The following is a 26,737-nucleotide window of genomic DNA, read 5'->3' as shown; positions in this document are numbered from 1 at the left end:
TAGAAGACGATAGTGCTAGCCATGGTAGTCTACATTGCCCTAAAGAGCAGTTGTCGTACACTCCGAACCATAAGTGATGACCTGGAACACCGCATCAAGTTGAGCACTATCGGGGTCAAACAAGGTGTTTGGCCTACATAGATAAGCTCGAGGCATATATGTCCCTCGCTGGTTCCTTAACTCAGATCTTGTTGTACGCATATGATGTCGTGTTGTTATCCCCCTTTACAGAGGACCTCTAGAGAACTTAGATGCATTATAGTCATTCTGTGAGTCACATGATTTGAACCTCAATATCGGTAGAAGGAAGGTCACTATCTTCAACACATCCCGAGTAGCCATGCATGGAGAGCAGCTAACCTGCGATGGATCGTGAGTTGAGATTATCTCATCATACACTTATCTCCGGGTTCTCTTCTCTGTTCCTATAAATACGATGAGGCCGATGATGCAAGTCCGTTTGAGCAAAGGATATGCCTCGTTATCCAGGCTGGAAAGACAATGCTTCCACTCACACCAAGACTCTCCTCTTCGACCTTCTTGGTCCGGCCAGCAGACATCTATGGTAGCCCTTGTTGGGGACCGGATCTTTGTGAGGCAGAGTGGCCTCGATAGAGTGTCTCCAAGTTCTTATGCTGTCGAGGATGATATGCAATAAGCCATCAGTTCCCCACTGGATCATTCAGGATGAATTTGGGTCGTCTTCTGGTCTCCTTTGTCCATCCAACTCCTATCCGGACTCTACCCAAAAGCCTCTCATAGAGTGCCATATCTCCACTCATAACCCAACTCCTGTAACATCTAAAAAGGCGGCCCCTTGATACTGTCAAGGATTTGCACAAACCCGCAAAGTAACAATAGAAACTCTGTCTCCATAACCTAGCCTTCTCAATGACAACCCTGAGTGTGAGTATGTGATCCAATGTGTGTGTGTGTGTGTGTATTGGTGTGTGTGTGGGGTGAGTCATCGTGAGAGGAGGAGCGCCTCGCCTTGATCCCCCTGCAGGCCCTTTCGTCCGTACGTTCCGTACGTTCTGTACGTCCGTACGGTCACCATACCTGCGTAGATCTGCATGCAGGCCCGTGCTGTCTCCTTGCTCTCCGTTTTTTCGTACAACGCAGTATAGCCTAGCCTTTTCTGTACAGATTTCGTCAGCTTCTCCGTACAGCCTAGTCTCCTCGTTAGCTTCCGTACAGCCCAGCCCTTCGTCAGCTTCCGTACGCCCAGCCTCTTTCGCACCAATTTCATTCAGTTTCTCTTCGTCAGTTTCCTTTCGTCAGTTTCTCTATACAACCCAGCCTCCGTACAAATTTCATTTGGTATTTCTATGCAATCCATCATCGCCCGTACAGACTTCTCCGTACAACCCCGTTGGTGGTCCGTACAACACAACCTGCTCAGTCCCTTTCGTAAAGTTTTACCCCGTACCTCTTGCTGTACAAGTTTTGGGGTTTTTTTGCTCCGGTGTCTTCCCTAGCAGTCCTGTGTCTTCCGCCAAAATCTCACCTATCCCTCTGCTCTCTCCTTACCAGTTATAGTCTTCTTCTCTTCTCTTGTGGGCTTCCTGTGAATATTTCTTTGGGACGGGTTTTTTTTTGGCTTTCACTACCCTTTTACAGGTACTTCATTCTCAAGCTCCCTTTCTTACAAAGTCATGGTAGAGTATTCATATGAAAAAACGTTTCAAAAGGAGCGCTCGGCTCCTTGCAAGAAGCAAAAGCAGGTTGAGGGTCAGCATGACCCGATGCATGATACTCTTGAGGCTCAACTGGTATATGATGTAATGCATGAAGGATTTGCAGATACGAGAAAAGAGTGTAAAGACTCGGTTCCTTCAGTTGGCCTCATGGTTAAGGTCGATGAAATTGTGGATCCAGTCAAAGAATATGCCAAGAATGCAGTCATATTATTCTTTCCAGGCCGGATGCCACCTGCTGCAGAGATAGGCAATTGGCTGACACGCACATTGGCTGGCTCTTTTGTTCGTAAAGTACACTATGCAGCCAGGGGCTTTTTTGAGGTTATCATGGTGGATGAGATTCACAGACAAATGCTTTTGGAACATTCACCTCTCTTTTTTGGGTAGCAAATGGTGCATGTCTTGCCATGGTCTCCCACAAGGGATTTTCAGGCTTTAATCCGACACAGATGCCCGGTTTGGGTTGAAGTTGTTGATTTCCCCCAATGTATGGCCTCACTTTTGCCTAAAATTGCAGCATCTTTAGGTAAAGTGGTCTGCCCACCACGGCCAAATGGCAACTCAAACAGATTTTGCATTCTCTGGGATACTGATAATCCCACACCGGACTCTTATTCAGTCACGGTGAATAATGTGAACATGGGAAGTGCTTTTTATAAACTCAAATGGCGTTTATTTGCAGGGGCCTGTTTTGAATGCAAAAAGTTTGGACACATGGCTTCACAGTGTCCAATGAATCAACATAAAATGCCTCATGCCACCTTGCCAGTTCACATGCCTACTAAAGATGCTCCTACTCCAGTTGCCAACAAAAATAAAAGCAGTAGACAACCATAAGGATAAAGGCAAAGCTTTAGTGGCTCCCAATGGGAATCTCACTTCACATTCACCTCTTGCTATTCAATCCTTGACCAAAGGAAAGCAACCTTCAACTGATGGCTGGCAAAGCCCAAGAAAAGCTATTTCTGCTCAAAGAATTCCACCCCCCCGCACTTGGAATGGTGCATCTTCTAGTGGAAATACCCCAGAGATAAATACAGGAATTGGGATTACATGGGCTGCAGTAACAGCCAGCAAAACACTCTTCCCTGAAGAAGAGGTTGCTGCTTTGCTGTCTCCTTCTCAGGCGGCTACTTCTTCTCAGGGGCGAGGCCTCGACCTTGAGATAGAAATGCAAGGCTGACCTCATAAATTTTGCTGCTGTACATAGTTGTTACATTACTATAAATACCTGTATATATGACTGCTCACATCAAATGTTTCACACTCAATGTCCAGGGCATGTGTGACAGTAGGAAATGGAAATCTGTGTGGCTGTACATCAACAGATTTCAGCCTGACATAGTGGCATTACAAGAGCACAACCAACATATTTATGCAGGCAAGACAGGACACTACTGTGGATATGATATTTTCTATGCTGGGGAGCACTCTTTCTCAGGGGTTGTCCTTCTGATCAAACATGAGCTTCAACCAGTCATTGCATTAAATGACAACAAAGGCAGATGGCTTGTTCTCCAATGCATTATTAGAGGAGAGGTGTTTGAATTTGCTTCAGTTTATGCACCTCAGTCCTCTAGAGAAAGAACTGCAATTTGGGATGCCATGCAACAATATCCGTGGAGATATCATGCCTACATATGTGGGGATTTCAATAACGCTCCACAACAGGGAGACAACACCTCCAGACATGACCATATGTTATCTCCTGAAAGGCATGCATGGTCTCAACTACTTTTGCATTTGGATCTGGTTGACCTTTGGAAGGAATTGCAGCCTTTGTCACCGGGCTACACTTTCCAACATAATGCTCTTTCCGCTTATCAGGCATGTCTGGATCGATGGTATAGTGTCGCTCCCCAACAAAATGGGGATTTCACATGCAAAATGTGGATTGACTATGCCTTTGTGCATTCAGACCATGCACCGCTATGGCTGCGGTTATCTTTTCATAATATGCCAGATGATAGATTGCCACAAAGGAGACATCTAATCATAAACAATAGTTATTTGCAACATGCTGATTTTAAGGCAATGGTTACTGAAGCAGCTCATTGTCTTTCCTCTAGCAGCCATCTTCATGTTGATAGTGCCTGGGATTCTTTTATTTCTAAAATGCAAGTGGTGATTAGAGCTTATGGCAAGTCTTACATGAAGACTCTGAGGGAAACCATTGCTCAGGCCAAATCTACTTGTCAAGACCTCACTAAACTCAGTCATCATCGTTCGTTGTCCATGCATGAGCAAACAACACTATGCCAGGCCAGACGTTGTCTTAAACTAAATGATCACAGGAAACTGGCTAAATGGGAGACTAGAGCAAGACAAAGAGCCTTCACAGATAAAGGTTGCTCTTCCAAAGAATTTTTCAAAAGTTTACATCAGAGGAGGATCAAAATAGAAATTTGCAGAGTGCTTATGCCTGATGGATCATGGACTACTTCACGGTTACAGCTTGCCTCTGTTTGTGTGCATCATTTCTCTCAGCAATTTGGCTCTGCAGCTCCTCCCTCGCAACAGATTTTGCTTGCACGAAATTTACTGTTGCAACATGTTTCTCCTATCATTTCCCATACTCAAGCTTTGGAATTGGAGGAACCCTTTACTGAGAGGGAACTGTCAGATGCGCTCAAATCATGTGGCAAATGGAAATCCCCAGGATGGGATGGTTTAACAGTCGAGTTTTTTCTAGCATACTGGCCTATTTTGAAGCATTCATTGCTATATATGGTAAATGCTGCGTGGCAAAATCAGAAAATGCCGGACACATGGAAAAGAGGTTTTGTTAAACTCCTTCCCAAAAAACAAATTTGTGAGTCTTTGGCAGAATAGAGACCTATCACTCTTATGCCTGTAATTTACAAAGTCACTACCAAAATGATTGTTGATCGGCTAAAGGGGTTTTTACATGATGGGTTGCATCCTGCTCAATATGGCTTTGTCCCGCGTAGGCATATCACAGAGAACATTGCTAATGCCTACATTGGAATTGAATATGCCAAATACACACAGCGGGATGTTTTGTTATTGCAAAATGATATTGCCAAAGCCTTTGATACTGTTCAGTGGGATTTTATTTCATCGACTATGCAGGCATTGGGTTTTGGCACAAAAATGCAGCAACTCATCACTTGGCTATATCAAGATAGTAAAGCTGCCTGCATACTTTCAGGAGATATTTCTCCATCCTGGACTCTTGCTTGCTCTGTCAGGCAAGGATGTCCCCTGAGTGCTTTACTTTTTGCCATAGCCACTCATCCACTGCTTCAATATCTGGATCACCTCTTGGACATTGACAAGTTCCACGGTTTGGAGATTCTTGGTAGTCGCAGCACGATTGCTCAGGCATATGCTGATGATTCATTCTTTACTCCAAAAAATACTCGGGCCGATCTGTCCATGATTATGCATGCTCTTTCTACCTATGGATTGGCTGCTGGCCTTCGGGTAAATTTTCAGAAATCAAAATTGCTGCCGTTACATGCACAGGAATGGCACAACCTTCTGTGGCCTGGGGAAATTGTCCCTGCTTCTCAATTCATTCGACATCTTGGTTATCCTCTAGGCTGGGGACTCACCCGTTCACAACAAACTGATTGGGTGCTAGTAAAGTTAAGGGCAAAACTTGAATATTGGAAGCTTGCAACTTGGCCATTACATGTTCATCTGAGAATTACACAATCCATTTTGATAGCATACATACAATTTTATCTGCCTCTCACTATGTTCACTAAGGCAGATCTGGTTTCATTTATGTCAGCTATCATGGAAATTTTTTGGCGTTCAAAACATGGCAAGAAAAGTCTCAGATTACTCTCTATGCATCATCTCTATTCTCCAAAGATGCACGGAGGTCTGAACATTCTCAATATTCAAATGCATTTACTTGCTCACAGAGGGAAAATGATGATACAGTTTATGCAAGGAGATCAGCCTTGGGTTTTCATGATCCGCTCTCTATTATTACATCTTCATACATCTGCCTTTGGGAATTGGCAGCCTACTCAGTGGGATTTTTTATTTGGCTCCATCCAAGGCAAGATCAGAGGCTGCCCTTTTGTCTCTCGTCTGCTTCTTGATTGGAAACACATTCTATCCCACTTGGAATGGCATGGCAGGGACTCTCTCTCCCGCACGACGCTCCTCGCTGCCCCTCGCTGCACCTCCCGCACGACGCTCCTCGCTGCCCCTCCCGCACGATGCCCTCGCTGCCCTCACGACGCCCTCGCTGCCCCTTGCTGCCCCTCCCGCACACCCTCGCTGCCCCTCCCGCACACCCTCGCTGCCCCTTGACGCCCCCCCCGCTGCCCCTCTGCTGCCCTCGACGCCCCCCCGCTGCCCCTCTCGCCCCCCCGCTGCCCTCGACGCCCCCCCCGCTGCCCCCTCTCGCTGCCCCCTCGATGCCCTCGACGCCCTCCCCGCTGCCCTCGACGCCCTCCCCGCACGCCCTCGCTGCCCCTCGCTGCCCCCCGCTGCCCCTCTCGCTGCCCTCGGCGCCCCCCCCGCTGCCCCTCTCACCCCCCCCGCTGCCCTCGACACCCCCCCCGCTGCCCCTCTCGCTGCCCTCGATGCCCCCCCGTTGCCCCTCTCGCCGCCCTTGACGCCCCCCCCGCTGCCCCTCTCGCCCCCCCGCTGCCCTCGACGCCCCCCCGCTGCCCCTCTCGCTGCCCCTCGACGCCCCCTCTGCCCCTCTCGCTGCCCCTTGACGCCCCCCCCGCTGCCCCTCTCGCTGCCCTCTCGTCGCTCCGCCTCCCCCTCCCTCGTCGCTCGCCCCCTCCCTCGTCGCTCAGTCCCCCCCTCTCGTGTAGCTCTACTCTGCTCCCCTCCTGTAGCTCCACTCTGCCTCCCTCCTCCCGTAGCTCCACTCTACTCCCCCCCCTCCCACAGCCTCTGCACCACCCCCCCCTCCCGTAGCCTCTGCCCCACACCCTCCCGCAGCCTTCCCGTGGTCTGAGGGCCCTTGTCTGCTGCAAGCCTTGGCTTGCCACTGGCCTGCGCACCCCTACAGCAATGCTGCACAAGATCTGCCTCCCCTGGAAATCGTGCACTTGAACAAGTCCTACAATGGCCCACAAACCCAAACAGTCTCCGAAGCCAATCGTGGGAGAGATCACAAAACGCATCTCCAGGAGTGGATTAGCAATTGACAGCCAACCAGCCCTGAAAACATCGGGTGCAATGGACAATGCAGTTCTTTCTCCCGTAGCTATCATCTCTACTCCAATCACTGCCCCCCCCACCACTGTACCACTCAGCCTGCCCCCCATAGGAGAGGGTCACAGTCCCTCACCCCCCACACAGCTTCCTTCTGTCTCCACCACTCTTATGTCCCCCCTTCCCCTCACCCAGCAGCCTTTCTCCACTCCTCTGCCATATACAGCAAGCCTATCGCCCACGCCTCCACAGCCATACGCCATGTCCCAGTTTGCACCCCCCCGGGTCCCACCTGAGATGATAGATTACATCTTTGCGGAGCTACATCGACTACGGGATCACATCGTAGCACAAGACCAGCTTATTCAGAGCATGCGCCAGGAGATCACTCACCTCCGTCAAGAGGTTGTCTCTCTCACTGCTACAGTCACAGCGGCTCTGCGCACTACACCAAAGGTAGAGGAGCGGATCGCTACTATCCAGACTACTATTGCAGAGACTACCAGATGGGTGGACGTTGCGAGACAGGCACCCAAAGCAGCAGTCTCAGCCACCATTGCCGAGCAGGAACAGAGGGCCAGTAAGGCTCTCAACATCCGAGTACGAGGTATCCCCCGCGCAGATTCACTCACCCCCTTAGCGGACGCGACTGCTTTTGTGACCTCTACCCTCGGCCTCGTCGAGCATGGAGTCGAGCATGCATGGCGCACAGGACGGGATCCCACGCGCCCACAGCCACTCATCATCCGATTCAAGGATACTCAGGCTCGACTTACAGCACTCTGGCAGCGTGCTACACTACGGGACCACCCTACTATCTTCATGGATGAGGGTCTCACACCTATGTAGGTGGAAGAGCGGCGCACCCTGCTTCAGCAGCGAGATGTAGCCCGTCAGGAGGGGAAGTGGGCTGTTGTCCGAGATGGCCGCCTGTTAGTTGGCCCCCGCCGCCGAGCCCCACCAGGTACTCCAGACATGGTAGCAGACTCCCCCCCCAAATAGGGAGACATGGTCTATGAGACTCGGACTCAGCACACAGTACCCTTGGCATGCACCGTATGGAGCTATAATGGTACCCTCTGGTCTGACCCTGGGAACTTCTCAGAGTCATACACTGGACGCGACATCGCTTTCTATACAAAGACACATGAGAGCCCCAAGCGCCCTCTCCCCTTGGTCAGTGGCTATACCTCGGAGTCAGTATTCCGTGAGGAGACCAGATATATTGGGGGGGTCCGAGGGACCCTACTCCTTCGCTCAGCGCTCACGAGCTTGACATCCGTGGTTAGACGGGTTGCCCATGCCCGTTACCTATGGCTCCGATTCCGACGCCCCTCCACACGCGACCTCTTTATTGCAGTCTGCTATTTTCCTCCAGAGACGTCACATTTCGCACAGATGCTTCGCGAGGACACGGGGGTATCCCCCTATCTAGATCTCTACTCAGACATTGTGGAGTTCTCCAGACGCGGAGAGGTCCTCCTAGTTGGGGATTTCAACGCAAGGACAGGTGCACGTCAGACATCACTCCTAGATTTCCACTCAGATCTGGTCCTATTACTTGAGAGGGACACAGAGGACTCGGGCTTCCCTCGCTCCTCGGCCGACAGTCGCGCTCCCGTTACTGGGTATGGGCAGGCTCTTTTGGACCTTGGACGTATACATGATCTGGTCATCTACAATGGACTAGATCGGTGGCCTGCCTCCTCTGGTTTCACATGTTTCCCACATGGCGGAGGAGCTAGTGTCGTCGACTATATTCTGGGATCTCCTGCTTTAGCCCCACAGATCACTGACTTCCGCACTGCACCCTTACCCCCAGGAGCCGATCACACTTACCTTTTCTTTCATATACTTGTGTCCCAAGCTCCTCCCAGCCACACCCCACACTATACTACCTATCATGATATACACTTCGATCATAAGCTCTCACCTGATTACTCAGCCCACCTAGCCTCCCTCCTCAGACACATAGGCACCATACCCTCTCTAGATCACCGAGCAACCCTTATCACCCACTCCCTTCACAATGCAGCCCGCCACATCTTTCCTTCCACTGCCCGATCCACCCGCCCTCCACCCGCTGGCTCTACCCCTTGCAACAGATGGTATGATGACGAGTGCAAAGCATTACGCCGCACACTCCGACTCACAACCCAGCGAAACGCTAGGGCCAACCCACGTCTCACCAGGGATTATCGTCGACTAGTCCGTCGCAAGAAGCTAGCCTTCCTGCGCCAGAATGAGGATACGCTACTGAACATTCTGTTTAGCTCCAAGGATTTCTGGAGGAAATTCCTAGAACGCTGATCCCCCTCCCCCCTCACGGACACTTCCCTCTGGCACACCTATGCACGCACACTCTATGATATCCCTGATCAGCCCCCCCCGACCTCTCAGCCACCCCCCGCCCCGCTTCTTGTATCCTCTTCACAACCCAGGGAGTCACCCACGCAGCACATAAGCTTCATAACGGTCGAGCTAAGGATCATGAGGGCCTTTGCACAGAGTTTGTTGCCTACGGCATCAAAACTCTAGCCCCCATCCTGGCAACGCTGTTCGATGAAGCTGTCTGTCAGGGGTTCCCTAGAGCCTGGACCCTGAACACTATCACACCCATCCACAAAGCAGGAGATCCCATGGATCCAGGGAATTACAGGACCATCATGGTTGGACATGTTATGTCCAAGATCTATGCATCAGTGTTAGATGGCGAGGTCAGTGCTCGCGCAGAGATACAGGGGCTCAGGGCATCCGGACAGGCCGGCTTCAGGATGGATCACTCGACTTATGATCACATTTTTACACTTAGAGGGATCATTGAGGAGGCCAGACACAGGAGACAGAGAGTATATTGTTGCTTTGTGGATTTCCGCAAGGCATTCGACACCGTTCCCCGCGCCCGACTCATCAGACGTCTGCAGGAGTTAGGCTACGACTCGGCGATTATCTGGGCAGTAGTAGCTCTCTATGAGCGAGTGACGGGGCAGGTCAGGATTGGCACCAGCTGGACCCCAGAGATCACGAGCAGTATCGGAGTCAAACAAGGATGTCCCTTGTCACCGACTCTATTTGGCCTCTACATTAACGAGCTCGAGACCACCATCAGGACACTCGGAGGTGCAGGCTGCTCTCTTGCGGGGACTGCCATCCAGATTCTCCTATACGCAGACGATGTAGTACTACTATCCTCTTCTGCTACTGGTCTTCAGCGACACTTGGATGGACTTCAGGCCTTCTGTGATACACATGACTTGAAGGTCAACCTTGGGAAAACCAAGGTGATGATCTTCAACACTTCCAGACCCGCTATGCACCGAGAGCAGTTCCTCTTCGCCGCGACCCTGTTGAGATAGTTGACTCCTACACATACTTGGGCGTTGTCTTCTCAGGCCCGATCTTCACGATGCGCCCGGCCATGCAGGCCATGATCAGCTGGAGATACGCCGCTCTTGCCAGGCTGGAGCGACAGTGCTACCACTCCCACTTCCAGGACCCGCGGACCAAGTCTCTTCTTTTTTATTCTTTGGTCCGCCCAGCAGGCATGTATGGTAGCCCTTGGTGGGGAGTCGACCTTTCAGACACAGAGTGGGCTCGAGTTGAGTGCCTGCAGATACTGATGTTTGCTCGGATGATCCGTAGCAAACCATCGGTACCACACCAGATCATTCTAGCAGAGTTCGGCACCTCACCCCTACAGCTTGATGCGGCTTTTCAGGCTATCACCTACCTCCACAGAGTCAGGGATTTTGGCTCCTCCGCTGACGGTCGCCTCCGCCTACCTTGGTTAGCCCTATCCTCCTCTATGGCCTTATCCGTTGATGGGGACCAGCGATGCTGGTATAGTCGTCTTTTCAATTGGTTCACCCGATTGGGCCTCGACTTAGACCGGTTGCCTCCTTTTCAGTACAGCGTCGATGCTCCACCATCTCCCCTCTCCCCCACTGACCAAGAGGTCAACCAGCTAATTCGGGCGGATCTGCTCCAGCTCCACACCTGGCGGACATGGTTTCTTCACTCCGAGCTTCCTGTGAAGCTCGACTTCTACCGCCGACACTGCCTCCAGATCTCACAGGAGGGCTTCATCACACCTCCGGGTTACACACAACTTCATCTACCACATGCGCTCCGGATCTCCCTCGGTCAGTTTAGGGTCTCGTCACACCGATTACGGATCGAGAGTGGACGCGCAGAGGGTATCCCACGAGAGGACCGCCTTTGCCCACTTTGCGACTTACAGGAGATCGAGTCGGAGGAGCATTTTGCTTTCAGATGTCCTATCTATTATGCCATTCGAGGCCGATACCACTGCCTCTTCCGCAACGGATTCGGCTCCCTCTCACACATGCTACAATTCCCGGATCAGCAGTGCCTTGCCGCTTTCTTACATGAGATGACCCGCCACCGAGATACTTCTCTCCGAGCACGGCGACACGAGAAGCACACACAGCGTGAGGACATCCAGCGGCCTATCACTGACTTCTTTCAGCCACAGGATATCTCTTCTCAGTCTAGCCGACGACGCGGACGTGAGCAAGAGCCAGTCACGACAGCTGCGTCAGCGGACAGATTCACACATCCAGGTCCATGACATCTCGTCTCTGCTCTCGGCCCGCCCCACTGGGGTTACCGTTGCCCTCATCCACAGGGCCACCCGCCGCCCCCGACGACTGAGCTCGACTAGGCCGCGTGACGTCAGAGGCCAATCATCTATCGCAGGGTTTTTTCCGACTTCCCATTTGATGGCCTCTCTATGATTGGTCTCTTACGATCACCACCTGCACATGTATACTGTATCTCCCCCCTCTGCCCCACTTTTTTGTGCCCCCCCCTTCCTCTTCTTTGTATCATTTGGAGGTAGACACATATTTTTTGTATCAGGACTAGACACATAGTCCTTCATAACCTCTTTTTTTGTAGAAACGGTTGGTTGGCCCGTTTTGAGACCACCACCGTTATGCTCATTGTATCAGTTATCTTTAGTCTCATAGACCTTCACGGTCTCCCGAAGACTTTAATAAACTTTCTTTCTTTCTTTCTTTCTTTCTTTCTCGGGCAACTCTTTGAGGGTAGAGAATATTTTTTGGTCTAAAGTATTCCACCCTCCTTTGGCCATACAAGAACCCCGACGTTCTTATTTTCTCTCCTTCAAAGGCATTTCATCTGTGGCGGATGTAGTTCAGGATGATGGGCAATTTTATCTTTTTCTATGGCTGCTCGCAAATATGGCTTGGGAGCTCATTATCGTCCTTTATGGCATAGAATTTCAGCAATGCTCCAACCGTACTTGACGGTACCTCACTTGGAACTTCAAAATCGGCTTGAGGATTGGATTTTACGCTCTCCTTCCTTATACGCCCGTCCTTTGAAGCTCTCACATATCACAGTGTCATCACTGTATAGAGTTTTATTACCTCCACCTTGGATTTCCCACAGAGCAAATACTGTTTGGCATATGGATTGTCCAATGAAGTGGTGGAGAAAAAGGCTGCGTCTCCTTTGGCATTACAAAGTCCCTCTTCGACAACAGCTTTTCCTATGGCGAGTTCTCCTTGGCATTTTTCCATCTAGACAGTTACTCGCACACAGACATATTGCTTCAGCTATTTGTCATAGATGCCAGCACTCTACTGAATCAGTGTTTCCCATCTTTTGGTCCTGTCCAAATACTTCTGATCTCATTGCTCTCATTAGACAGAGGCTTCGACAGCGATTTCCTACTGTTACTTTTGGCAGATTTTTCTGGTTGTTTGGCTTTCATCCACAGAGACAGGGTTTTGATTTATTTTTTGTATGGGTGCGCTATTGGACCCTATGGACTTTATGGATGGATAGAAATCATAGAGTCTTTGGTGATCCACTATTTTCATCCTTTCTTTTTTTCAAACGATCTCTGCAACAATCATTCTACGATTGTTTTCAGACTCGTTTGATTGATCAGGATGTGTATACAGCTTATACTGAGATCTTTAGTTGAGTAGTAGCTACTTCGTTTTTGAAGTAACTATGAATGTAATTATTCTACAGAAATAAAAGATTTCTTCCCACAAAAAAAAGAAGTGAGTATGTGATCCATGGTCCCGTGGTCACGATGGAAACCAGCCTGTCCCTCTACTCTAAGTCTATGCATTTCTGCGAATTGACTGACCTCAGTATTGTGTATTGATGCAGGTATCTTAGACATGATTTGTCCGACCATGATGGTCCTGTAGTTTTCCAGTTTCATGGGATCCCCTGCCTTGTGAATTCGTGCGACAGTGTTAAGAGTCCAGTATGTGGAAAGCCAAGACAAATAGCCTCATTGAAGAGATTTGCTAAGATTGGAGCTAGGACGTCAATCACATATGCAAGAGTTGACGGAGGTGGAGGGAGGGTGATCAGAGGCAGAGGGTGAGCAGGGCAGGTGCAGGCCTGTACGGGCTACCGTACAGGTCCATACAGCAGCAATGGGTGGCAGGAACAGGCTTTCGAGGGTGGAGTGGAGCAGAAGAGGATGAAATAAGAGGAAAGGACGGGCAGAAATGGGAGGCTCATGGGCAGGAACAAGAGGTGCAGCAGGTACTGGGAAGCGGAAGCAGCAGCACCTGGGAAGGTGTAGATTTTATTGACAACCATTCCGATTGGAATAATACTTTGTGGCTCATTTGAACATGGCCATAGAGCATCCAATGTGGCTGGAGTTGCCTCTTCTTCCTATCCCATACAGGTCCCAACCTAATAAAATGTCAAGAGGAGGGGTGTGTAGCCGACAGTAGGGCTAGTCAGGTTGAATCCTCAAGAAAACGTACCATATTTTCATCAATGTGAAGTTTTGCCATCCAGGATTTCTTTGAAGAAGTAAAGTGACATGATAAGGTCTTAAGAATAGCCTAATCAGTGCTCTTTATGGAAAGATAAGACTGTTATGCTGGCTTTTCCCATGTAAAGTTGGAATGCTAGACATGGTGGTGTTACTCCAGACAAGGCAGAGCATGTGGCGGTGATTTAAGGTCCCATCACAAGGCCTGCGGTTTCGCATTAGGCCACTGAGCCTGGTCAAGAAGATCAACAAAACAGGCTGACACTTCAGTTATACTTGTTAGGTCCTATGGGAGATGCATCAAAACAGGCTGACAATCTACATGTACTTATCAGGGGCCATGGGAGATGAAGTTGAGTAACATTCACAAGATGAGGATTTCTAGACGTTTAAGATCTTGTGAAGGTTTGCACATGTTTTAGCGATCCATCAATTCCAGGTAGGCATATACTGATGCCTGGAAAATTCCTTAACAGCATAGAAACATATCACACATACCCTGAACATATATACTTAGAAAATTCACAAGATATGCAGAAGATCACAAAAACGTACCAAAGTCTTGCAACTCCAGTAGAACAACCATCACTAGCAGGCTTTACACAAAGGGTGCGCGCATTCAGCCTTTTTAACATAGATTCCCAGAGGGTCCTCCAATTTCGAGTTTCCTTCAAGATATCAGCTGTGCTCCAGACATCCTTGGGTGCAGTAAGCACCCCTTTGGTAGTAAGCTTTGGCAAGAAGAAGACAACAAACATAACCACTAAGTTAATGCACAACTTCTAAATTGAAAATATATTGAATCCAGCACATAAGCTCACCTCCTACACCTCTTGACTGCATCCCAACAATAACTTACATGAGCCAAAGCAATTGCTGATTCTGCCTTATCCATACAAATCCTGGATGAGGCCACGCCAGAACCTGTATTCCAATTATCATTTTGTGTAATCTGAAAGAATGGAATGCAGCAAAGTGTATTTTCTAAACTCAAATTCCAAATACATTTCCCACTATTGAGAGCGTGCTATATAACAACTATATGAAGAAACCCAGCATATTATATGAAGAAACCCAGCATATAAAATAGTTTTCCAATGTACATTACGTCCAGCAGAAAGAAAGTAAGAAATTTTATTAGAGAAACTTCAATGTTACTCAGAGCAAAAAGTGTGGATTGTGTAAGTTCATTACCACTGTAGACAATGTTTGAAGCTTGCAGAATTTCCTGCAAATTCCCATTTTCTCCAACACCACCATGAACTATTTAAGAGCATGGAGTCACTATGTCAACGGAGTGAATTGAATTTACAAAGAATACCAACAGTTGATATTGGAGCTAACAACAATGAAAAATAATGATTGAACAAGCTACAATTGTATTTAAGCTGAGACACCCTATCTGTCAGATGTTTCTTCAAATAAGAAGAATATTTTATAACAAACACAGTTTGCATAATGCAGATCCTTACAGATTATAAAGGCACGAAAATGGGGTCATAACCACATATAATACTACCATAACAATTTCAAACTATTAAGAGGAAATGGGAATCCAGTTGCCATCCCCAAATCATTTAGAAGTCATATTTAAACTCGTAAACATAGAAAGGCCACCTCAGTATTTTAACGGGTAGATCACTACTAGGCTGTAAGGATGATCTATTTCTCCACCCAAGGTGATATTAAATACAAAAAGAGAGGGCCTTTTGAGTTCCCAAAAACTAACCAATTATTATTATTTTTGGCAAAAAATTGAACTAACCCCAACCCTAGCCCTTCAATATGTGCTGTAAGGATAATCCTTAATAGCCTTGCATCACTAGGCCATTAATACTAGAACACAGTACATGCTAGGAGTTGGGGCTCTCTAGGGCCTTCCAAGCACCCATGGTCAATTCCCCTTGGTGATGTATTCCCTTAGTTCTTTAAATGTAGGGCATTTTTACCCCTCTTTTGTACCTACAACAATTTCATAAAGCACACCACCATGGCACCCATTGACTGTTAGCTTTTGCATGCAAGAATAAACTCTAGAGTAATCCTAGTCTTTCTGGGTGTGCCCACCAAGCAAACCAAAGGACACGCCAAACATTATTTCTCTGGTTAATTGAGGTCAATCCTCTTTGATTATAATTAAGGGGCTTTGACCAATAGTCAAGGCGCCTTAATTATAACCAAATCTCTCCAATTGAGGTTGGAAAATCTTGGTTGACTAGAGTCAACCCTCTTGCCTAAACCTTGAAGTCTCTCCGATCGAAGTCAAGTGTCTTTGACCGAAGTCGAGATGCTTAAAAGAACTCTTTGACCATAATTTAAAAAAATAAATGAAGACCTCTTTAAATATGATCAAATAAATGGCTAACTCTGTACTTTACTTGGAATATTTACAGCTTCGTATCATCCCCTCGGCTTCTAACCAGTAAAAGCCTCTTTGTAAACACCCAGAACTTGTAGATAATTAGACAACATGTCTTCATCCATCCACTTGGCATTCAATGGCCAATAATTCTTGAACTTTTCAAGGTATCTATTAAATACCTTGCCCTAAGCTCTCTTGCGTCCCAATGATACACATTTGTTTTTGGCTAAAGGATCTCCTCCAGCTCCACTTCTTGTGGATCTTCCATTATAGGTTCTATAGGCTCTGGCCCTTGATATTTCTTCAGAAGACTCACATGAAAAGCATTATAAATCTTCCAATACTCTAACAACTATAATCTGTATGCCACCTCATTGATTTCATCTGTGACCCTGAAAAGTCCATACTACCTGATAGAAAACTTTCTTTTTGCCCTTAGGTTTGCGGAGCTTGGCTTTCTCAAATTTTAAAAGCACCCAATCACCTCTCTTGAGATCAAGGTTCCTTCTATGCTTATCTATAGCTTTATTTTGTTTCTCATGAGACCTTTCTATTGCTGTCCACGCATGGCTGAATGCCGTTTGGAGGTCTCAGACATACTGATCAGCTGCAAATATCTAATCTTTGGTCCTCTTGATTGGTGGCAGAATCACCTTTCCATATGTGACCTCAAACGGGGCTTTACCTATGGAGCTGTGAACTGTACTATTGTATACAAACTAGATGAGCGGAAGGTACTTTTTCCAACCTCATTTTTTATAAGCACATAGCATTTCAAAAGGTCTAGCATCGTTGAATTTGCTCCTTCACTTTGACCATCTACAGGGATGAAAAGAAGAAGAAAAATTCAGATTCGTTCCCATATTGTCAAATAGAGCTGTCCAAAATGGGCTGGTCATTCCAGGGTCTCGGTCACTAAAAATGGACTTAGGCATAACGTGAGGGTTTATGCCCTACTATTCGTGCTAATGTACGTATGCTTCGACCATCTACAGCTTCTGATGCTATGGATTTGGCATTAGAGTCAGAAAGAAAGCAAGGAAGAAGCTTTGCTACTCGCACCCCTCGAGCAAAGAAGCATACTTCATACTTCAAGCAGGAGGGTGTAAGAGGTAAAGTTGGTAGATATGATGGTAAGTCTAATTGGAAACCTGCTAAGTCACGTATTAATCGAAGAACCAAAGAATTTGTCACATGTTACGAATGCAAAGAGAAGGGACACTACTCTTATGAATGTCCAAAGAATCCACTTGCTACACACAAGAGTTGAGAGCAAAGCAATATGCCATCACTAAGGGGTAACCTTCCTGCCCACAGGCAGTTTCTTAAGGGAAAATTTCCCAATAGTTGGAGATAGGTACAACATACTTGATTTTCATCATTCCACTTAGGAGTGATTTTTGTGGTGTGCAAGAAGAGACTCACCTATTTCCATTCTAATTATTTACCGAATCCATGTAGGCTTCAATTTTACCTGGGCTAGAAGCACACATGTCAGACTGGTACAAAGAGCTAGGCAGAGTTAATGTGTTACGCTTGGCTGCACATAGTGGAGGCATGACAAGCAATGTTCCCCCTTGGTAGAGCTTGTAAACTTGTAACGAAAAGACACGTCTCCTTCTAATCGCACTTGGTGACAGGCAGACATTTGAAAGCAAGATACTTTAGACTTCACTGATTTCTTTTTTCATGAAAGAGACTTCTATTAAGTATGAAAAAAAACCCACAAAGCAAGGCATACATTTGAAAGCAAGATACTTTAGACTTCACTGATTTTTTTTTCCATGAAAGAGACTTCTATAAAGTATGAAAAAAAACCCCACAAAGCAAGCTCAAAGTGGAAATACATCATGCAGATTTCAAAAGTAGTGGAGAGCAGCTCCATTGCTAGTGCTAATACGAGTCGTAGGAGGAGCTTTGTTTGCTGCTGCCCCCCGCCATCGTCCGTCGCCATCAGCCACCCCTAGCAGCGCCCTGCCCCTTGGCCGCGACCTGCTCCCTTGGCAACACCCTGCTGCCTAGGCTACGCAGGCTTCCGTTGGCAGCCCCCCCTGCTCAGGTCACCCCCCCTTGCCCGCTCGCGTTGCGCCTCCTCTCAGCCCGTTTGGCTGCTGCAGGTGCGCCCTGGTGGTCGAGCCCCCCCCTTAGCCTGTTCACCTTGCGCCCCCCCCTTCAGTCCAACTGGCTCTGCAGGTCGAGCTCCCCTTGCCCCCTTCAGGTTGCCCCTTCAGGCTGCCTTCTAGACCACCCTTCAGGCCGCCAGTAGCTACCGTCTGCCCCCTCCCTTGCACCTCAGGTTGGACTTCAGGGCCCTCTTCCGAGACTGTTCTGCGTGTGTTTCGTCACAGTTTCTTTTCCTCCTGACATTGTGCAGATGATTGAGGTAGCAGAGGAGGGTTTTCGTTTGACGTACATCATTGGCTTTCTCCCCGGTAGAGGCCAACAGTTACGTGATTGGGTGTACACCAGCATGGCCTCATTGGGTGTCTCAGTTACAGTTTTTCAATTGCTTGGCAGAGGGTACTTTTCTTTTGGCCTTCAGCCCGCAGAGCAGGCTCAAAGAGTACTTATGAGCTCTCCGATTCAGTTTCAGAGCAGAGTCATCCATTTGTGGCCTTGGCGGAAGCACTTCAGTACTACGTCCCCGGGACCACGTTAGGTCTCTTTTTGGATGCTTTTCCCTGGACTTCCTGATGAGGTTAGCTCTTGTCGCAGAGCTGTGGAGCATATGGCTAGCGTGGCAGGACAGTCATCATCAGGCCCTAGACTTTCCTATGCTCAGTCACTTGCTGGTACAGGTGTTACGAGGGTCAGACTCACTTCAGAGTTCCCCCCTCCTCGACCTTTGCCTACTTTGATTTCGTACTCCACGGGAGATGGGGTCCAGATGCAGCAAAGGGTTTTGTATGAGGGGCTTCCTGATCAATGTCTTTTCTGTTGGAAGAGAGGTCACTTTATTAGGGATTGCCCCAGTCGTCGGCCTTGATCACAGACTCCGCATCCTTCTCATCCTACGAGAGACCCAGAGCCTTCAGTTCAGCCTCCAGGGGTCTCTGAGCCTGCTTCGACTCATTCAGCAGAACAAGAGGAGACTCCTCTGGGGGAGCCTCCAGTGGAATTAGAGGACCTGGAGGTGCCTCCAGTGGAACAATTTTCACGGAGAGCTCCGAAGAGACGGAGACAGAGGGAAAGCTAGCAGTACGAGCAGCCCCAGGTATGAGCTCACAGATGGCAGAGAGTTGAGACTTATGTGCAGGAGACCCCGGAAAGGGGAGATGCAGAGGACCATCCGCAAGCAGGTCTGACACGGTGCAGGAGACGGTCGCTCAGGGAGTCGAGTCACATGTGCAGGAGACCCCGGAAAGGGGAGTTGTAGAGGACCATCCGCAGGCAGGTCTTGACACTGTGTAGGAGACGGTAGAACAGGGAGTCGAGATACATGTGCAGGAGACCCCGGAAAGGGGAGATGCAGAGGACCATCCACAGGCATGTCTTCTCACCAAGCACGAGACAGTAGTTCAGGATTTGATGACTCTAGACACCACTACCCCGGAGTTTCAGATATTGGTTACGGAGACAGTTATTCAGCAGGAGACTGCTCAGGCTGCAGTTACGGTGACGGATGCCTCTCCCCAGCAGCCTGTTGAGAGAGTGGTATTTTACGACATAGGTCAGAGTCAGAGCCCATCCCAGGATCTCATGCACCTGTACGAGGTTCCCTCGAGACCCCTTTCATAGCCCCGTCGCATAGTACCTTCCTTTGTTGCGATGCGGAGCGTCCTTTTGGAAACCCCTCCCAGCACAGCCTCGTCCTCGCAGCTTTTCACTCCTGGTGTATCCAGATCTTTTGCGAGTGCGGTCACAAATTTTGCTCAGTACCCAGACAGGCGTGAGGATTGGGAGATCCTAGCAGATGAGATCGAGCGAGAGTTTCAGTCACCCATGTGGACATGCACCTCGTCGCACATTCTTCCTCTCCCTCTCACCTATTCCAGGAGCAGAGTCAGGACGGCTCAACCCTTTTCAGCTCTTCTGACTCCTAGACCTGACCCCAGGATGGTTGACAGAGATCTGCCCGTTGAGCTTTGGCCTTTTTGGCTCGAGGGGTTATCACAGACTCCCTCACTCGATTGGAACTTCTACCGGTGTTTTGCCGATGGTCAGAGGAGGTAGAGGAGTACTTGGGATCAGCTACTCTCTCCAGAGAGGGGCATGTTCTTCGTTTCTCCGCTGGTAGCTTTCGACCTCAAGGGAGCGAAAGCTGGTCAGCTGAGTTACTTGACAGCGAGATTGCTAGACAACTTATGAGCATGACTCAGTTTTCATCGGTTCACCATTTTGTCCGCTCGCAGATTCATTCTTGCCCTAGGACTCTTCGACCTGGCTTCGGCGGCAGGGCCTTTCTGTTTCTGTTCTTTGAGATTCAGGGAGACTTTGATTTGCCCAGGAGTGCTGGTTGGTTTGACTTTCAGCTCCTTGGTTCGTGCCAAAGTACTATTCCCTTGGATGGAGCCATTTTACATGAGTTGGGACAGATTTGTAGTTTGATTAGAGACCGACTTTGGATTGTGCCGTCAAAGAGAGAGTTTTGTGCCGTTGCCACTGGCACACCCTCACTTCCATCCGATGTCTAGGTTGTCCATCATTTCTTGGAATGTGAGAGGACTGAACGGCCGCAGATTTACCTCAGATGCAGATGGTCGTAGATTGGGAGTTCCTAGATTGCAGTTGCTTAGGGACTCCCTTCGGTTTATTTCCTCAAGGTCCCCTCCAGACATTGTGCTTATCCAGGAGCATAAGCTCTCCCAGGACAGGATTGACAGATGCAGATCCTTACTCAGAGGACAGAGCCGGACTTATTGGAGCCCAGCGGATAGCACGAGGGGAGGAGTTTGCATTTCAGTTTCAGCTAGGTGGGCCTCAGAGATCACCCAAGAGGGTACACTAGTGGACAGCAGAGCATGCTATGTTATTCCTCATATTGAGAACACAGTAGTTGGTGTTCTCAATGTGTATGCTCCCACGGATCCAGCTCACATACGTGCTTTTTGGAGACAGCTTAGAGAGTCCCTTCCTCAGGCAGACACTTGGATTGTTGGAGGTGATTTCAACATGGTTGAATTCGCTGAAGACAAGTCGGGTCAGACAGAGGGTGGCCTTTCCGATAGGGAGAGAGTGGAGTGGGATAGTTTTGTTTTGCATGCTGGACTTCATGATGATGCTCGATTGGACGACTTTTGTCAATTGGCAGACAGTCTTCAGTTCTCTTGGACCGGGGTTTTCCATGGCTATCTTTCTTTGGTCAGACTTGACAGGTTTTATATTGGCCATTGGGGTCAGGCCAGAGGAGGACAGATTGGGATCCGCCCGGGTTATGTTTTATCTGACCATGCTCCAGTCCTATTACAGATTCTTCCTACCTCTCGATTGGAAAGCACAGGCTCTGTCAGAGTTCCCGACTTTGTTTTTCAGGATACAGAGTTCGTGGAACGGTTGAGAGAGACTTGGTTGTCAGTGGACACTCCTATGGATCAAGGCTGGTTGTTGTGGGTAGAGGGGGCTTTGGCTAGAGTCAGCATGGCCTGCCAGTTGAGGGCAAAAGAGGAGAAGGAAAAGCTCAGAACCAGAGATCAGAATGCAAGAGCGGAGGTATCCAGACTTCAGAGATTGATTCAGAGTTTTCCTCATTCTCTTTTCATCAGAGGGCAGATTTCGGAGGCTCAGGAGAGACTAGAGGAGATTCAGGGCAGGAGGGCCTAGTTCAGGTTTTACTCTTAGTAGACTCTCTCGATTTAGAAGGGATAGATGCTCTGGAGAATTCTTCAGGACAATGGGTCAGAGATACTCTTCGGACAGTCTTCATAGACTTGTGGATGAGGCCGGGTCTCTTCATACGGACCCTCATCGGCAGGAGCAGGAGCTTCTGGACACTGAGTTTGCTGACAACACGGCACTCACAGTCAGAGGAGATGCATATAGTCTTGCTACTGTTGCGGATTCAATTGACAAGTTCTGCCTAGCCTCAGGAGGACGTGTCAATTGAAACAAATCAAAAGGCATCTGGACAGGAGCTCAGCAGGATACCCCAGCATGGGGAGGAGACAGAGGCTTTGTATGGATTCCCAGAGGCACCTCCACGAGATATCTAGGCTTTCAGGTTGGCATTGAGGTGTCCCCGACGCAACAGTTTGCCCCAGTTCTTGAGAGCATCCGGAGAAAGCTAGCCTATTGAAGCACGGCTAGACTTTCTTTGGCCAAAAGAGTGCTGGTACTCAACCAGGTTCTACTAGCGACTATGTGGTACGTTGCGTCATGTTGGTGCTTTCATGCTGACTCGATCCGTCAGGTGAGGAGATTGCTCCGGAACTTCCTGTGGAGTGGTGCTGATGGTTCTGAGGACACTAGGGCCAGGGTTTCATGGGATACTATCACTTTACCCGCCTCGCAGGGAGGACTTGGAGTTCTTGATCCTGAGATGCAAATCAGAGCCCTTTTAGTCAGACTTCTTGTTAGAGGTTTGACTCCAGGAGATCAGCCGTGGAAGCAGTTCCTACTGCATGGGATTCACCAGTGCACCCCAAGAGCAGCAGGCCAGTGGGCAGGTAGAGTCAGTTGGATCTTCCTGACGGACCAGCATTCTTAGCCTTCCTCACCACTTGTGAAAAGGCTTATTCAGATATGGAATCTTTTTCCACAACACCTCATCAGAACAGTTCCCTCCTCCAGAGAGGAAATTGCCCGACAGCCACTATATCATAACCCCCTGGTTCGATATCAGGGATCTTCCCCTGGTACAGAACTTAGGACTCCCTTGGCCAGATGGCATGCTCAGGGGTTTGTGACAGTCGGAGATTGGTTCAGGGGACGTGTGGAGATGTCAGAGGAGGAGATCAGAGATAGACACGGGCCACTTGGACAGATTGCTGCCACCAGATTACTGATCATGAGAGCTATTCCTCACGGGTGGAGGGATATGCTTACAGATCCAACCTATGTTCATCCCATCTCTACATGGTCAAGTTGTTTTAGTGAGGCTGGGCTATGCATTGGAGTTCGTTTAGGACCGGCACCGTTTACTTATTTTGAGACGGACTCCTCTCACAGATTGTATCCCACTCAGCCCCTGGATCGACAGGAGCTCGTTTCGCAGAGAGTCAAGGTCATTGGTTGCCTTGGTAAGGAATGGGCCACAGATCCTTCCAGGTTGACCATCGCAGAGGATCCTAGATGGAGACTTTGGATCTTTCAAGGTCGACCTCTTGCGGAGCTCGACTAGGACCCAAGTGAGTGGGCGTGGCCTGCTCCGGTGGTAGGCACTCGTTTTCTAGTACTCGACGAGGGCAGGTTACATGCTTCAGCAGAGAGACTCTCATCACCTACCATTTGTCTCACAGCATTGGCACGCACAGGGACTTACTGCAGAGCTCTTGCTGAGCTACTGGACTCACTTTTGGGGCATCAGTAGAGCCAGGAAAGTCTCCTACTTTCTTTGGCTCACTATTCGTAGGGATATACCTGTGGGTACTTGGCTTCAGTAGATGGGTAGACCCTCCTTGTGTATGCATTGTCAACTTGCAGAGGAATCTAGTAAGCATTGTTTATGGAGCTGCCCTAGCTCTAGAGTGGTTTGGACAAGTATCTTCAGGATGTTCTCATATGTTACATCCGAGTCCTTTCTGATGAGATGGGGCGCTACCCTTTGGGGGAGAGGATTTGGAGTCTTTGCCCTCTATGAGTCAGAGCCGGGAGACCACGGTTTCTTCATGCAGTGTCGCCAGAGACGGGGTCCCACAGATGTTAGCATCATGGAGCCGCAGGACTTAACTTTTGGTACCAGTACCAGCTCAGGATTCCAGGCCTACTTCACCTACAGGGTCAGCCTGGGAGGTGATTTCTAGTATTACCCTATGGCGGATATGGTGTTCGCGATGTTCTTTTGTCCTTGGGGGCCATTTATGCACGGAGGCTGACACTCTTGCTTTCATTTGGGTGGAGATTATCTTCACTCTCAGGAGTCAGTGGGAGCGGTGTACAGGCACCTCTTTGGCAGCTCGTGGGAGACTTTTATCCTTCATGAGGACATGGGACTGCTCATTATTTTTTCATTTGACCCCTTTTGGGATGTCGTGGCATTTTAGACCACCACCATGGCTTTTTTGCCACATTGTTGAGGCTAGGGATAGAGTGCTTTCTCTCCCACCTGTTGTATGATTCGTTTTGAATGGAATATATCACTTTTATTTTTAAATTTAAATAAATCATGCATGGCATGAACCAAAAAAACACTCAGAACGGGTCAACAGAAAACCTCAGAACAAACTAGAAAGAACCAAGGAAGAGGCTGAAAGTGCCACTTCATTCCTGCTATAGACTCTGAGAAGAAGGGCCATTCCCTAAGAAAATATCCCCCCTGCCACAAGCTGCCCGGGAGGAACCCTGCATGGTTGCCCAATTGGCCATCAAGGTATGTATGGTATCAGTCCATATACTGGCCATAGTGTGAGAGAGGTGGACCTGAGGTGTGTGTGTGTGTGATAGTGTGTGTGTGTGTGAGAGAGAGAGAGAGAGTGTGGTAGCGGTGTCGAGCCTGTCAGCGTCTGTTGCTCTCCATCCACCGTTGTGACTTTTGTACGGTTACCCGTACAGGTCGTACGGTGTTTTTGACGTACAAATCCTAGCCCGCCTCAGCTGTTCCGTCCAGGCCTGCATCAGCTGCTGCTTTACCGTACCTTTTGTGCATCTCCTAGGTGTGCCTACGTTTGCTTGCGGTGTGTAAATGCAATCTCGGTGAGGTGTCCGTCGCTCTCTGTTTTGTCCTAGTCAGGAAACCTACGCGGCCCCGTCCATACATTTGTACGATTACCGTACGGCGTCCGTACGCCCGTACCTTTCCGTACGTACGCCCGTACCTTCCTGTACAGGCCAGTCTTCACGTTCTCAGTCGTACCATCGTACTGTCAAGTTTCTCTCAGTGCAGCCCGTATATACCTCCGTACAACTCAGCATCGTCCGTACAATCTTGTACTTCCTGCCGTACAGGTTGGGGGCTTTTTGCTCTGGTGTCTTCCCTAACAGTCTTGTATCACAATCTTACCTTTCCCTCTGTTATCTCCTCACCAGCTATACTCTTCCTCTCTTCTCTTGTGAGCTCCCTGTGGATATTTCTTTGGGACTGGTTTTTTTGGCTTCTTCTACCCTCTTACAGGTACTTCATCCTCAAGCTCCTTTTCTTACCAAGTCATGGCAGAGTATTCATATGAAAAAACATTTCAAAAGGAGCGCTCGGCTCCCTGCAAGAAGCAGAAGCAGGTTGAGGGTCAGCATGACCCGATGCATGACACACTTGAGGCTCAACTAGTATATGATGTAATGCATGAAGGATTTGCAGATACGAGAAAAGACTGGCAAGACTCGGTTCCCTCAGTTGGCCTCATGGTTGAGGTTGATGAAATTGTGGATCCAGTCAGAGAGTATGCCAAGAATGCAGTTATATTATTCTTTCCAGGCCGGATGCCACCTGCTGCAGAGACAGGTAACTGGCTGACACGCACATTGGCTGGCTCTTTTGTTCGTAAAGTACACTATGCAGCCAGGGGCTTTTCGAGGTTATCATGGTGGATGAGATCCACAGACAAATGCTTTTGGAACATTCACCTCTCTTTTTTGGGCAGCAAATGGTGCATGTCTTGCCATGGTCTCCCACAAGGGACTTTCAGGCTTTAATCAGACAGCTTTAATCAGACACAGATGCCCAGTCTAGGTTGAAGTTGTTGATTTCCCCCAATGCATGGCCTCACTTTTGCCTAAAATTGCAGCCTCTTTAGGTAAAGTGGTCTGCCCACCACGGCCAAATGGCAATTCAAACAGATTTTGCATTCTCTGGGATACTGATAATCCCACACCGGACTCTTATTCAGTCACGATGAATAATGTGAACATGGGGAGTGCATTTTATAAACTCAAATGGGGTTTATTTGCAGGGGCCTGTTTTGAATGCAAAAAGTTTGGACACATGGCTTCACAGTGTCCACTGAACTCACATAAAATGCCTCATGTCACCTTGCCAGTCCACATGCCCACCAAAGATGCTCCTACTCCAATTGCCAACAAAAATAAAATCAGTAGACAGCATTCTGGAAGTCAGGATAAAGGCAAAGATTCAGTAGTTACCAATGCGAATCTCACTTCACATTCACCTCCTGCTACTCAATCCTTGCCCAAAGGAAAGCAACTTTCAACTGATGGCTGGCAGAGCCCAAGAAAAGTTATTTCTGCTCGAAGAATTCCACCCCCCCGCACTTGGAATGGTGCATCTTCTAGCGGAAACACCCCAGAGATCAATACAGGAATTGGGATTACATGGGCTGCAGTAACAGCCAGCAGAACACTCTTCCCTGAAGAAGAGGTTGCTGCTTTGCTGTCTACTTCTCAGGCGACTACTTCTCAGGGGCGAGGCCTCGACCCTGAGATAGAAATGCAAGGCTGACCTCATACATTTTGCTGCTGTACATAGTTGTTACATTACAATAAATATCTGTATATATGACTGCTCACATCACCTGTTTTACACTCAATGTCCAGGGCATGTGTGACAGTAGGAAATGGAAATCTGTGTGGCTGTACATCAACAGATTTCAGCCTGACATAGTGGCATTACAAGAGCACAACCAACATATTTATGCAGGCAAGACAGGACACTGCTGTGGGTATGACATTTTCTAT

The 26,737-nt window shown here is 48.6% G+C and overlaps 1 protein-coding gene across 6 annotated transcripts in view; it reads right to left on the bottom strand.

Annotated features, from left to right (window-relative positions):
• Nucleotides 1-26,737, bottom strand: part of LOC147895567 (D-alanine-D-alanine ligase family) — a 154,664-nt gene that overhangs the window by 21,222 nt on the left and 106,705 nt on the right. For all 6 annotated transcript variants that reach the window (XM_087383547.1, XM_087383551.1, XM_087383548.1 and 3 more), the window contains 3 exons: nt 14,848-14,916; nt 14,513-14,577; nt 14,209-14,384 (listed from right to left, as the gene is read on the bottom strand). In XM_087383547.1, the coding sequence (XP_087239673.1) occupies nt 14,209-14,384; nt 14,513-14,577; nt 14,848-14,916 (310 nt within the window). The remainder of the gene's footprint in view (nt 1-14,208; nt 14,385-14,512; nt 14,578-14,847; nt 14,917-26,737) is intronic.

This window comes from Dipteris shenzhenensis, chromosome 13, assembly GCF_047967505.1.
Source record: "Dipteris shenzhenensis isolate YYH24624 ecotype China chromosome 13, Dip_SZ_1.0, whole genome shotgun sequence".
Taxonomy (NCBI): Eukaryota; Viridiplantae; Streptophyta; class Polypodiopsida; order Gleicheniales; family Dipteridaceae; genus Dipteris; species Dipteris shenzhenensis.
This window is presented reverse-complemented; position numbering and strand designations above follow the sequence as displayed.